Here is a 15,037-nt window from a genome sequence, read left to right on the forward strand (position 1 = left end):
TGTCTTACGGTAAACAAATCAATGAATGAAAAGCAAGCATAAATGGCGATGCAATAAAACAAACATGGGCATTTCACCAAAGAACATGCCGGTTTCTAGAGCTACTTGACTAATTAAACATAGGCAGACGCCAGGCAATAGCTTATTTCAAAGTTAAAAATGCTTCATGGATATTTCAGGCAGGTCTTCAAATCCTTAAATCTAAGAAATCAAGTTTAGGAAAAAAACTACAAAGCAAGTTGACGAGTAACTGGGTAAGCTTGTGCTTGGATCGAGTGGAAAGACTAAAAAATCATATTATTCCTTTTCTTTGTTACTTTTCATTATTTATTTGACAAAGTAAAAGAAGAGATAACTCATCACATCAGAAAGGGGAAATTTCTCTAAAATGAAACGTTCTCCAATAACTTGTCAAGTATTTCATCATCAGAACTCAAGATCGGCACCTAAAAAGCCTCTTTACATTCTACTCTCTCCCTTGTTTCAGAAGATCAAGTAAATTCATCTTTTGGATCCTCCTCAACGAGGTCCTCATAAGCGACAGGTATCCGTATTCTGTTCAGGACAGATGTCCGCCTCCCTTGAGCACCATTCCTTTCAGCTTCACTTTGTGTTTTAGTTGCAAGCGGCAAATCATCTGCAACATGGTCTGAAATCCCATCAGAAGATGCACATACAGATCTTTGAGAAGAGCCCTCCTTTTGCCCCAGCGGTTGTCTGATACCTTGTTTCCTTAATTGCTTCTGCAATGGAGGTTCAAAATAAGATTTAGAAATTACAAGGTTATAATCCATAATTGGGAGAGAAGACGTAGAACCAAGGTCTAGGTAACCATGCATATTGGATAATCAAAACCACTGTTTTTTAATGAACCAGAAATACCCTTTTCCTAGATGACATCAAGAACCAGCACTTGATACAGAATCCATTATAACATACTGGGTATGTCTGAGGCAAGAATTGTTTGTGCTGTGAGATCAAAGAATATTTATATAAAGAGAATATTTATATTGTTTATGTTGTGAGATCAAAGAACAAAGAAAACAAACAAACAAACAAACAAAGACAGAGACAAAGACAAGTGATTAGAGACGGAAGAAAAGGAAAGGAAAGAAACAAATGAAGATGTAGAGCCCTGATTTGACATAGATAGAGAAAGATGATGCTTTGTTTTGCTTAAAGCATTGAGAGAAGTAGAAATGCCTTATTCTAATGGACACCATGATGAAAGCCACTAGTTAAAACCCCACCACAACAAATGTATTTCCATTTCTATTATGGATCTCTAAGTTGAAATTTGGTGTGTTATAATACTTTTTTTCACCTTTATCTATACAACACAATCTGGCTTAGTTGCACTGCACCTAAAATTTGTATACCTCCAATACAAAAACATCAAGACAAGGCATAAAGCAACCTGCAACCCCCAAAAAAATGCTTTATCGCCTAAGTGTTGCCTTGATAACTAAGCTATAGATTAAGATAGATTCCAACTTTACAATGAATTTATGACATCAATATCTATCTGCAAGAGAAGTAATAGAGGTGAATTTTTTTTGATAAATAAGTAATAGAGGTGGTTCTCACACCTCAAACTCCTTTCCTTTTGTCATTATCTCTTTGTAAGCCTTTGGTTCACGTACTTTCAGAATGTTCCACAGTATACCACCACCTGTTCGAGGTCGCTTCCCATCAGCAGTCATCTGACCTCCGCAAGCCTGTATTGCTTTCACCTGTAACTTCAAAATCTCAATGAAACAATCCCAACCCATGATGAAATTCCAGGAATGGATAAAATCATTGCCAGTCAAGTTGATGAAATTTCAGGAATAGATAATATAGTTGCCATTCTAGTTGTTGGTTAATGAAGATGACAACATATCTATATAATAAAGCCGATAGTTGCCCTGGGTTCCATGCATGTTATAAAAAGTTAAATCCAAATACCATATATCATATATGGTTAATACTTACTTGCACACGTGCATAGAATGTGCCCTTTCACTAGTCCAACATTATGCTCACCATGCAAACCATGAGAATGTAGGTAATGATATTTAGGGTTTGACTATGACATCAGAAAGACATGATATCCAAAAAAATTGTGACCAATCAACCAGTATCATATGTGTTAACCAATCAAGTGGAATCTATCAAAATTCATGGGTGGGTTTTGATTGGTCAAGACACTTCCGGTACTGTGCCTTTCCAGCATCATAGATTTTTCCTGATAATTTAATGTCCGTTTGCAATCAGAATTCAACCCAAATCTGATACATGTCAAATGGATAAGATGCAATTCAAATCCTTATATTTTTTTTCTGAAAAGAGGTAACTTTCATTAATTAATCAAAGGGAGGGGGAATGTACATGAAGGATGTATAAAAAAACTAAAAAGAAACAAAAAATTCAAAGCACTTACACTGGTAAGGTATTTGCACTATACAAAACATTTCTGTCCATCCCTAGTTTTGAAAGAGAATCGGTCAAGGAGTTCATATCCCTTGTAATCATCTAAAAGAGCAACAACAAAGGTCAGAAGAATTCTCCCAGATCTCATTTAGCAAATGGGAAAATTTCCATGGACTCCCATCATGGCTATGGCTCACAATCACATTCCTTGTATCGCCTTCTACCAGCAAATGGGTAAGCATTAATGGATTTCAAATGGATTAAAATGAAAAGAATCAATGGATTTTCCCAGCCTCGGATCCAGAAGGCCCTCAGTGATGTGCCCCCCCAACTCCAGCAGGCCCTCTATGACCATCTGCAGCTGCCATCGAACTTGAGGAGAAAGTCACTAACATGTCTTGAGTTGAGGATGTTCTAAATCTGATGAGAAGATACTGAAGAATGCAATATCTTGAAGAGAATTTGGCTGATCAGATTTATTCCTAGGAAGAAAAGGGAGGAAACCGACCAAGAGGCTATAAACTGAATCACTTTTCTTTTGAGGTCTTCCCAAGAAGAGAGAGATTCTCAAAAATCCTACTGTTTCTTTCCTCCCAAATGCACCACATGACCACTTGAGTGCTTACTTCCAAAATACTTTCCCACATTGACCCAACTTAAATTTTGGCCAAAGAATGAACTCAGTTATATTTTCAAATCCAAATATTAACAAATCAAATTTGGATTTAGGTATATCCGATTCAATCCAATCCATTTGCAGCCCTAGTTTGACAATTATTACTTGGAAGATGATGGGAGCTGAAGAGAGATTTACTGGTAGTTATTTTTTGGAAAAACATAGGGAGCTGAAGGCCCTTTGTTTCATCATCATTACATCAAAGAAGCTAGATCCCTAGCATCCAGAGCAAACACCCTATTTTGATGAATGAACAGCTGTTTGAGAATGACTGAAATGACTGAACTCAAAGACATTGCTTTGCCTTGCAGTGGATAAAATAAATAAACTATAAAATATTCAAGGGTATAGTAATCAACCCAACTTCAGTTTCATCTGTTAAGGAGTTCCTGACATCCTTAATAATTCATTCGCTGATGACATCCTCTCTCTCTCTCTCTCTCTCTCTCTCTCTCTCTCTCTCTCTCTCTACCTGAACGAATTGCATTAGCTCATTGGCCTTCTTATGATTTAAAGTTTTTCTATCCTGTCCATCTCTTCATTGGAAGACTTGATAATGTTACTTTTAATCTTGCTCTTACCAATATTTTGAGTCATTTATCCATTAACTAAAAAAAATGATAGTTCATAAACAATCTTATCAAGTAAATGATGATAGAACATGAATAAAACTATGCGAAAAATGTAGTTGCAGCACGTAAATAATGTTTCCTATGAGATATGTCGGATAACGCCCAAATTAAGCTCCCTCAAATACACTAAAATGGCTTCTCAGGCTACTCTCAACTGCCATTCTCTGAAAACATTTTTTTCCAGAACATTACAGGTTTAAGCCATTTCAGAACATATAATAAGGTTGTTTGAGTTTCAATGCCTTCCATTAAAGAGGAAGCTGTCAAGAACAACCATTCTCATTTTGCAATCCACTTTAGTAAACCAAAAATATCTATTTAGACAACATATCTGTTTTATCAGAATTAGAAAACCTTTCCCTTTTCCTAAGAGAAGTTGGTTTGACTATGGGTAACTTTTTTTTGAGAGAGAAGATAACTGAATTCATTAAGATTCAGAAAAGGGGGGTGTACATGAGAGGATGTAGAAGCCTTTTAAGCACAACAAAAGCAAAGAGACTGCCCTCTAGGAAGGAAGCATATTGGAGCTATACAAAAAATCCCTTCCCAGCCCAGATTTAGCTACATTATCAACCACATAATTTAATTCTCTAGGAATCCATCTAAAACTGCAGTGTAAATAAGAGGCAAACTCCCTAATTTCTAACAGATGGGATAGCTCCCACGGGTCTAGAATCTGTCCTGAAGCCCAGTTAATAATATTTCCCGAATCAACTTCCACTGCAATGCAGCTGAGCTGTTGAGATTTGGCCATTCTGAGGCCTTCCAAGAGGGCCCTTGCCTCTGCATCAGAAGCATCTTCTGCCTTGGCTGGACCACTATAGTCCCAAATCAAATCTCGATTTGCTATTCAAATCAGTCCTCCAATACCAACCTTTGATCTGTCCTTAGTGGCTCTCCTAAAACTGCCATCGAAGTTTAGAATAAATTCACAATCTTGTCTTGGGGTGATTTGAAGACAGGTTTGAGGGTGAAAAGGAGAGGTTGATAGTATAGCAGGCCAGTTACTAAGTTATTATGTATGTCATTCCGACTGATACCCTCGAAGATTTTTCTATTCACCTTCGAGCTGCTAATGTTAACCAGAATGCAATCTCGAAGAGCCTCCAAGGAGGAGTAACTATCCTCAAATGGGACCGGATCTGCTCCTCACCATGGCACCTCACACCCAAGGTTCAAAATTTCAATACGTATTGGACTGTGATGATGCACGATCCAGTCGGTCTTAACTACCGGTAATCTTGCCTCTAATGGAGTCGAAGATGCCTGAAACAAGGAAGAAATCGGAGGTTTCTGGGGAGGAACCGATAGGAATACTCCGAAGCTCAAGTCAATGCTCTTGATAAGGCAAGGGAAAATAAAGAGATTTCAAGACCAGAAAGCACAAATATCACATACCTCTTTCTCTGGGGGAGGAAGGCCTTTTATAACCACCCGGTACACTCACTCCCAAATTTCTGCCAAGTCAGGTATAACCACCTCTGTGGAGGGGTAGGCATAACCGCCACTGTCCTTTCTGCCAGGGCCGTCTCTGCCACAACTGAGATGGCGGTGGCAGATGGCCGTTACGGCGTGATTGTCGTCTATCAGACCCATACCAGTTAGGCATGGTGCCCCAGAGTACGGATCTGTCAGATATGGCTTCACAGTCACGCGACCTGGAGCCGAGGTGCCGGAGTGGTGCGCGAGGTGAAGTCTTGAGTTCGGATGAGTAGGTCCTACTGTCCCGTAGTGCTGGCATATGGTCTGAACTGGCCCGAGGTGGGCTAGTTTTGGCCTTGCCCTTTGCGGGCTTCGCTGTTAGCCTCGGGATCCTTTAGGGAGAGTTCGGGTTTCGCCTCCAGGAAGCGAGGATTCCTTTTGGGAAGCTCGAGCCTCTTCTTGGGGAGCTCGTGAGCTCGGGCCTCTCTTTGGGACAATCGCGCTACGTCATCGTGCCGCGCTGGCGTTCCTGCCAAGTCATATTGTCTTCTTCCACGTGTCGCACAGCCAAGGGGTCGGGCCAAATCTACCTCCATCAATTGCCCCCCACTCCCCATGCCTGGGGTCTTGACCCGGCATGGGGAGTTCACGGACTGACGGGTGGATTTGCTCTGTGGCGTGCTTAGTCCAGCTCAGAGATTCCCCAATCTGACCCGCTTACGTTCTTGGCTCAACCAAGGTCAGTGCGGCTCGATCGAAGTCAGCCCGGGTCACGTATAGCTCATGTGCGGACGTCAAGCAATTTATCAACTATCGAACGTCAAAAATTCACGCTAAACTGATTTCACCTCGGGGCTTTTGTAGTCGGTTTTCCTAAGAGTCGTTGGATGGCTTTGATCTCGTCCGTTGATGCACGGGTACAGCGGCTATAAATAGTGGGGTCCCTGGCCACTTTTCCTTTGCCAAATTTCAACGATCGTTCCTTGAACTCGCATCCAAGGTCCCCAGCTCGCGTCACTTTCCTTAGTTCGGTAGCGTTTCCCTTGGTGAGTCCCCTTAGCCTTTTCAATTTCCTTTCGCGATGTCTAGTTCAAGTAGTTCGGATAGCTTAGATAACCTCTTGGATGGAAAACGCGAGGAGTTCCAATGACAAGGGGAAGGGACTGAAAGGATAGGGGCAACTTTTACCTCGTCCGAGCTTGCTTCTTTACCTCAAAGCTCAGGCAGGAAGTGGGTGGTAGTTCGGCAACTTCGCCGGTGCCCGCTGCTGCTTGGAAGGCCCGGTATTGGCGCTGCTTGCCTCGGTGTTGCTGAGCTCAATGGGCCCGGACTGTTGGTGGTAGTCTGTGGCCAAGACGTCGAATTGGTTTTCTGCGAGCGGGAGCCCAAACTTAGAGTGTCGAGGTGCCGACTTGATTGGCTGGGAGGTCCTTGATCCGCCGGCAAGCTGCGAGAAGAGGGTAGTTAGTCTTTCCCTCCTGCTCGGGGATGAGGCCTGGCTTCTGGAGTTCTGCAGTTGGGAAGATTCCCCTCGATGAAGGTGCCCGCCCTGAGGAGAGGGCTTGACCGGCTTGACAGCAGGGTGTCAAGGTGGGAGCTACGGTTGGTTCAGAGGCAATTGGGGGAACTGTTGTTGGTAGTGATACTGAGAAATGTGGTGTAGTACTTGCTGCTGGAGTTGATGTTGCTGGAACTGTTGCATTTGGGCTTGCATGGCCCGCATGCATTGCATCAAGTCATCAAGCTGATTCTGGCTGGCCGCCAGAGGGACAACGGTCGATTCGGCAAAGGTTGTCTCAATTGGGAGGGGAAGGGGAGCATTCACAAGTGTCACCGTGCTTGGAGCATTGAGGCTAGAGATTTTGCCCGTCGAGAGGGGGACAGTGAATTGTCCGATGCATACGGTGGCGGGCTGAGGGTGTTCCCCTACAGCATTCAAATCGACGTTGTGCCTGTTATTGCTGGAGGAAGCCATGGATACTGAGGTTTCTTTGAGAAAGAGTTAAAGGTTAGGGGAGGCCTTTTGAAGTCTTCCCACAGACGGCGCCAAATGATGATGCACGATCCAGTCAGTCTTAACTACCGGTAATCTTGCCTCTTATGGAGTCAAAGATGCCTGAAACAAGGAAGAAATTGGAGGTTTCCAGGGAGGAACCCGGTAGGAATACTTTGAAGCGCAAGTCAATGCTCTTGATAAGGCAAGGGAAAATAAAGAGATTTCAAGACCAAAAAGCACAAACATCACATACCTCTTTCTCTGGGAGAGGAAGGCCTTTTATAACCACCCGATACACTCATTCCCAAATTTCTACCAAGTCAGGTATAATCGCCTCTGTGGGGGGGCAGGCATAACCGCCACTGTCCTTTCTGCTAGGGCCGTCTCTGCCACAACTGAGATGGCGGTGGCAGATGGCCGTTACGGCGTGATTGTCGTCTGTCAGACCCAGACCAATCAGGCGTGCTGCCCCAGAGTACGGATCTATCATATATGGTTTCACAGTCGCGCGACCTGGAGCTGAGGTGCTAGAGTGGTGCGCGAGGTGAAGTCTTGAGTTCGGATGAGTAGGTCCTACTGTCCCGTAGTGCTGGCATATGGTCTGAACTGGCCCGAGGTGGGCTAGTTTTGGCCTTGCCCTTTACGGGCTTCGCTGTTAGCCTAAGGATCCTTTAGGGAGAATTCGGGTTTCACCTCCAGGAAGCGTGGATTCCTTTTGGGAAGCTCGAGCCTCTCTTTGAAGAGCTCAGAAGCTCGGGCCTCTCTTTGGGACGGCCGCACTATGTCATCGTGTCGAGCTGGTGTTCCTGCCAGATCATCTCGTCTTCTTCCACGTGTCACACAGCCAAGGGGTCGAGCCAAATCTACCTCCATCAGACTGTATCGACCGATACGTATCGTATCGGAGCCTTCACGATACACCCCTATAGGGGGTGTATTGATCAGGCCATGGTTCAAAGGGCAGCCAAGACTTCAACTGACCCCTATGAGTCAGTTTTGAAAAAATAAATAAATAAAACACAAAAAAAGCACTGATACAGACTAATATGCGGTGTATCAGCCTATATCAATATTTAGAACCATGCTCACAGCCACATCCCACCATGCATTGGGAACATCTCCTGTACTTATGTGATATTATTTATGGGAGATGTTTCCAATGCACAATGGGATGTGCTTGTGAGGTTGTTGTGAGGCGCCTTGTGTGAAGAGCATATCCCAATTCTCCTCAAATAACCTCCTATTTCTTTCTTCCCAGATATTCCACATGACAGCATGAACAATTGCTTTCTAGAAACAGCTTCCTCTCTTGTCCAAAATCATCTTTAGCCCTTGCCATGAGTTGATAAACTCTATAACAGCATTAGAGGGAGTCTAGCTGAACTTGCCTCCAGATGAGGAATCGAGAAAGAACTGCCAAATATTTCTAGCCACTTCACAATTAAAAAACAGGTGACCGATAGATTCACCATCCTTGTAGCACATCAGATAGATAGTAGGAGAGGTAAAGCGATGGCCTTGAAACTTCTTTTGGAGGTTGTCACAAGTATTTAGCTTTGAGCAAGAAAGCCTCCCAAATCATGAAAGAAACTCCAGGGGGGACTATAGGGAGCCAAATCGTTTTGCCCGGAAAACGAGAGGGGGTGGGTTGGTGGTTAGGTGTTGAAAGAAAGAAGAGGTAATGAAGGAGCCTTAAGGGGTTAAAGACCAAATAAGCTTGTCTTCAGTGGAGTGAGAGATGAACACTTCTGAGAGTAAGGCGAGTAAGGAGGTGATTTCAGAAAGTTCTGAGTCTCTTATCGAGGTTACATAAATGAGAGCAAGCTTATCACGCACTAGCCTAAAGAGAGAGGGGAAGGCTTCACAGAAGGGAGTGCTTCCCCACCAAAGGTCTGTACAAAATTTAATAGTATTTCCTTTTCCTACTTTCAATCTAGTAAGGGGAGTGAAGGAATCAAAAGAATGAAGGATACCTTTCCAAGGATTTCGCGAGGAATGAGTCCGTAAAGGAAGAGAGTTGCCCCGTCCCCAACTACTTTTGACATATCTGTTGCGGATTACAAAGGTCCATAGAGAGTTCTGTTCTGTTTTGAATCTCTAAAGCTAATTCCCCAAGAGAGCCCGATTTCTTTCCAATATGTGACCCAACCCTAGCCCACCTTTTTTGGCCTTACAAACCGTTTTCCAGTTTACAAGGCGGCAGCCAATCTATCCTACTCCCTACCAGAGGAAGTCCCTTGGATTTTTTCCAATCTATTTTTTATTTTTTCTAGAACTTTAAAGAGGGAGAGGAAATAGATAGGGAGATTTGAGAGAATAGCCTTGATGAGGATTAGTCTACCACCTTTAGAGAGATAATTCCACTTCCAAGTACTTAACCTTCTTTCACATATTACAGCATCCCAAAAAAATGCAGATATCGGCTTTCCCCCAAGGGGGAGACCCAGGTAAGAAAAAGAAAGAGTCCTCCCTACAACCCATCGCCTCCTCCAGGTCTGTCATCAAATGAGGGGGAAATTGATGCCGATAACACTGCTCTTCTCTAAATTTGTCTTCAGACTTGTTACTACTTCAAAACACCTCAATTCTTTGCTTCAATAAAGAAGATAGTATCGTCAGCATATTGAAGGTGAGAAATATGGATATTCTCATGCCCCACTACAAAGCCTTTAGTTAGATCAGAATCTATAGCCTTTTTCATGAAAGCATCCAAAATGTCAGCTACCAAAGTAAAAAAGTAGGGGGGAGAGCAAGCAACCTTGCCTTAAACCTCTAGAGGTTTTGAAGTAATCAACTGAAGAGACATTTAACAAGATAGAGATCCAGACTGATCTAATGCAACCTTTCATCCACTTAATCCAGACTTCCCCAAAACCTTTAAGTTCCAGAATTTTCCAAAGGCAATTCCAATCTACCTTATCATAAAGACTATGGGCAACTTCATATAGCATGGCATCCATTAACTTAAAATGATTTGTACCTTAAACAATGGAGCTTTCGATATACATGCTAACCCATTTTCATATTCATATATTTTACATTTTATACAAAGAATGTTATATCTTATTGCCGATCTAATATTGTAATTTCTACAACATTTTCTTTGTTCATTTAATTGTAATTTATCTAAAAAGCCAACAATCCAATCTCACTACTTACAGCACAAGAATGAAGCATAGAAAGTTTACCTCTCTAACAAGATCACCTAAAGCAGCTATACCAAGACAACCCACAGCAGCCCAAACCAAGTAAGATTTCTTCTCCTTTAGATGTCTACAAGTATCTATAACAAACCTGCAAAAGATAGAGAAAACTAATGAGAACTGCAGAATATTAAAAGGAAACAAAGAGCTCCCTCCCCTAAGTGAAAAGATAAATTGATATAAACTAAGGTAGGGATGATGTAAAGAGGTAAGCTTAGATTAACAAACAATAAAAGCTCAATGTGACACTTGTCAAATTGGCCCCAAAACAGACATTAATCCAGAACCTATCTGTCTAAGAAATCCAACAACTAGAACCCAAAATAATTGAAAGAGTTTGGTGAGCTTCTTCATTCATTCTCAAACCAACATCTATGAGCACAATTTGAACCTAATGCAGGTAAAATTAGATCAACCCAAACAGAGTGAAAGTCTCCATTCTGTAATATCCAAAACCTTTATAAATTAAGCATGTTCCTTTTCAAATTAAAATAATCTTAAAATTGTGCACAAAAAAAAAATTGCAAACTTCTGAAAATCCAATAATATATTATTTGTTCACATGAATTTTCAGGATTTCATGAATAAATTATAGAATCATAAGCTTAGAACATTAACAAGTTCCACCATAAAGGAAGACATATTCTTGATTTTCTCTTACTATATACCTTCTAATCATAAAATAGAATAAAAATGTTAGGAAAAAATAGTAAACGTGTTTTACCGTAAGAATATATAAGAAATAGTTGAACACACGAGAATATATTACAAAATATAATCATATTAAAAAAGTAAAATTAAATGAAGGTGTTGTTTGGCAAGTCTTTTTTGAAAGATCTTCCGGAAGATCTGATAGCCAAAAGACGTAGTGGGGTTTTACATAAAGATCTTGGCAGCCCACAGACCGTTTGGTTGGAGGTGTGTCTTTCCACATGAAGATGAGACAAAAAATGAGAACCTTTACTTCCAGCTTCCCAAAATAAGCTCGAATTGAGCTTCTCTCATCTTTTCAGGGCAGAGTCTTTTGGTGGCTAGCTCTTCCCCTAACCAAACAGGAAAAGACGAAAACACGGCCTGCCAGGCTTGACAGCCCGCACCGAATGACGTGTCAAACAGGGCCTAAGTATATCTACAATCTAGAGAGAAAGAGAGGTGTAGTTCCTGATTTGGGATTTAGGAGGACTCATGAACTGCATCAAAGCCAAAGTAGAAAAGTGGATGTAGTTACCACTGACTGGGATTGAGTATTGCCTTCACCCCCTCCCCCGCAAAAGTTTACCCAGCAAAAGAAAAAGATAGTAGTTTCATCATAAATTATAGATATGGAAATACACATTCCTTAGAATGAAAATCATAGTTCTAGCAAAGAGTTAGAAAATCCTAGTTCATTTGTATTGAAGGATTTACTCTCTTAACAATTAATTGGACAAGTGTTTGTTCTTTATTTGGATGTCCCTCTTTCTGAACAAATGGAATGCCTTTTGACAAACTTTGTACCAAGTATGCATTGGGAATCAAACTGCGTAGGAGATAGTTAATAAATTATGGAATTTGGAGTGCCATCCAAATCCAATTCTCTAGCATCAAAGGATTGTATCAAGTGGTTTAGTTCTTTCTAGCAGTCCTTTGCATCCCATTCCATTTATTATTAGATAGCACAACCCGAAGCTTGAATGAGAAAAATATTAAAGCGTTTCTTCTCAAAATCAGAACTGAAACATTACAAAAGAAAACATGATTTTAGAATAATCTGACCTGTTTATGTCAGTAATATTTGACACCGAACCATTCTTCTTTTTATTCCTCTTTTTTTTCCAACGCCTGCGGTTTCTGCTACAAGGCTCTTGAATTGACATTTCTATCGGCTCATTGGGTTGGTTCTGCTCCCCCTCCAACTCTCCTTCTTCTACATCAAGCATGTCAACATCTTGATTATTATCCAAGATTTCCTCTTCAGGTATGGACTCTAGTGTACTCTTTCTTCCCTCCATGAAACCAAGTAAACTTTATTAGGATTGATGGATCTGCTGGAAAGCATGCACAATGAGTGACAACAGAGAATGGAGGAAATCCTAAACCAAAGAATAATAGCATATAGCAGGAACGTCCAGTTAGAATCCCCCATTTAATAAATTTTCCAACGCCCCAAAAAATTCGGACTCACTCAGAAATAAGATGAATCAAACTAAACACAGACCTGTAAGATAATCATCTTTATCTTAGACTATCAAACATTTAGAGAGCTTAAACACCGAAAGAGAAAAACAGGAAGAAGATAATTAATTATAGAAGTTCACAACAAAACAGAAATACACATAAAAATGCAATTCCTGGAGCCGAAAAAGAAGTACAAAACTTTGTTTAAATCAAAACCCATATTTCTGAAAACAGAATTAAAGTACTATCCGCAAAGGATATCGCCAACCGTGCTTGAAAGTCCAGAGATGATACCCATTATTGAACTATGCAATCCAACAATCGAAATGATATATAAAATCCTAAAATAGCGTACAAAACCAAAACCCTATAACATTGGAAGAATCGATAAAGCTAAACAAAAGAACAAAGAATAAAGAAAGTGCAGTCGAAGTCACTAACCTTCGATACTGCCTTTCGTCGAGCGCTTTCTCGCGCCCCTCTCCCTCCCTCGCTCTTTTATATAACTAGCGGGGATCCGTGCGATGCACGGAATTTGTCAAAAATAATAAATCTGATAATTACAATGTTGTTTCAAATAATTATCTTTATTTTTGTTATTTGTTAAAAAACAATAAATTACTATTAATTACTTATAAAATAATTATTTTTTCTATATTATTCTATTAGTATTTTATTTTATTTATTTTACTTTATTAATAATTAAATATTATAATTTTTTATAAATGTTAAATATTTAAAATACTTAAATATTAATAAATACATAAAGTTGAATTGTGGTCATAATTAAATTAATGTAAGCCCGAGCTTGAGGTTTAAAAATTCGAGTTGGGCTATGGTTGATCCTCAACCTGACCCAACCCCCTAAGGTGCAACCCTAAGAACAATGTGACATTTGTAATTATCTGAACCAACTGAGCTATTGGGGATGGGTTACCCCCCATTGTGTAGCCCAATGAACCAAAAACATAAAAGATATTGGGCCACATTTTCATAGTATATTAATAATTTTATAAGCTGCATAGATAGATTTTTTTATATATTTATTATAATAAACTAAAATAATAATTTATAAAATAAATCATAGTTTTATAATTAAACACAATATCATAGGCCCAAACAAATATTATTACACTTGGGGTGTGAATCAAGTTGGGAAAAGCAACCTTAAAAACTATTAATACAATATTAAATTTTGGCCCAAGATCTTTTACTTTTTGGTTCAATTGGCTACACGAATGGAGGTAGCCCATCCCCCATAGTTCCTTCGGCTTCAAAATTAATAATTTTTATCTAAAATTATTTAAAACTCCAAAAATAATGTATGGATGGGTTGTCCTCATTTTGCTTCAATCCAATTACGAATGTCACATTTCTCTTAGATGTCCAACCGGTAGTCTTAAAGCTCACACTTGGGCTTAGATTAATTTAATTATGACTATAACCCAACTTTATATACTTACTAATATTTAAATATTTTAAATATTTAAGCAACAATTTAGTAATTAGCAATAATTTATTGTTAGCTATACTTGTGTTAATTTTTATTAACGTTTCCATCAATGTTTATTAATTTTCATCATGGTTAGATAAATTGTTATTAATTTTTATAATTCTAAACTGAATTTAAATGAATGTTATTTTTATTAATTTCTATTAATTTTTGTTATAATTGTGTTTTGATACTAATTTTTAAGTAGGATTTAAATATATGTGAACTATACAAATAATAATTTCGAATTAAATGGCTAATTTAAAACATATATTGAAATATCACACATATATACTTATTTTAATTACATAACTTGTCTTAGTAGTATTTTATTGTTACTAATTTCATTTGTTGGTATTATTAATTTTTATCTAATTTTTTATTAATTTAATATCTTAACATGGTCGAATTTAGGAATGGAAATAGGGCATGGACCACACTCACCTCGTTGTCCCCAATCCCCATTAGGGAGGAAAATGAACCTCCATCCCCAATGGAGATGGTTTCCCTATCAAGACCCGAAGCCCTGATTTTTTTTCAATTAAAACACATTTTAGGAAAAAATATTTACTTAAGAAAAAAGAAATTGAACTATTTTCAAGTTTCAACTTTCAAAATATAAATAATATTTTAAAAATATTTAACATTTATATTGGCCTCTATCCTCAATTGGGCATTTAAAAACGGCCCAAAAAATGAACACTTTGGATTAGAGACGAATTTGTCAAATCAATTGACAATTTGGGTTTATGGTACTTCTAATAACTTGCTTCATGGGGCTACCTCCATCCCCAGAACCCATAACCCCCAGCCCTAGTAGCCGTGGTAATTGATCCCAGATCTTCACTACAAACATCCAGCAAAAACTATCAACTAAGCCACCATTAATTCAAGTGGGCTCCCCACACGGTTAATTGTTTATGTAATTTTTATATTTGAAAATAATATTAGGTATTTGTTTTGCATTTATCAAGTTTTACTGACCCAACTCAATTACTACCGAATGCCAATCAATATTCCTCATAAAAAAAAATCCAAACTCAACTC

The 15,037-nt window shown here is 39.3% G+C and overlaps 1 protein-coding gene across 5 annotated transcripts; it reads right to left on the reverse strand.

The window, feature by feature from the left end:
* Window positions 1–276: 276 nt before the first annotated feature.
* Window positions 277–13,020, reverse strand: LOC148842423 (phosphorylated adapter RNA export-like protein). Of its 5 annotated transcripts, none has more exons than XM_088957717.1 (5): window positions 12,940–13,020; window positions 12,097–12,365; window positions 10,327–10,432; window positions 1,590–1,733; window positions 277–743 (listed from the first exon to the last, which is right to left on the reverse strand). In XM_088957717.1, exons 2-5 carry the CDS (start codon window positions 12,330–12,332, stop codon window positions 492–494), a joined length of 738 nt encoding a protein of 245 aa, XP_088813843.1. In that variant the 5' UTR covers window positions 12,333–12,365; window positions 12,940–13,020; the 3' UTR covers window positions 277–491. The 5 variants fall into 5 exon arrangements, with proteins under 5 accessions (XP_088813843.1, XP_088813844.1, XP_088813845.1 ...); XM_088957718.1 differs by having other exon boundaries at window positions 12,097–12,368; window positions 12,940–12,968; XM_088957719.1 differs by lacking the exon at window positions 12,940–13,020 and adding an exon at window positions 12,793–12,901 and having other exon boundaries at window positions 12,097–12,368.
* Window positions 13,021–15,037: the final 2,017 nt, after the last annotated feature.

The sequence above is a fragment of the Nelumbo lutea genome, chromosome 8 (genome assembly GCF_056320005.1).
Source record: "Nelumbo lutea isolate HS-2025 chromosome 8, American lotus-T2T, whole genome shotgun sequence".
Lineage (NCBI taxonomy): Eukaryota > Viridiplantae > Streptophyta > Magnoliopsida > Proteales > Nelumbonaceae > Nelumbo > Nelumbo lutea.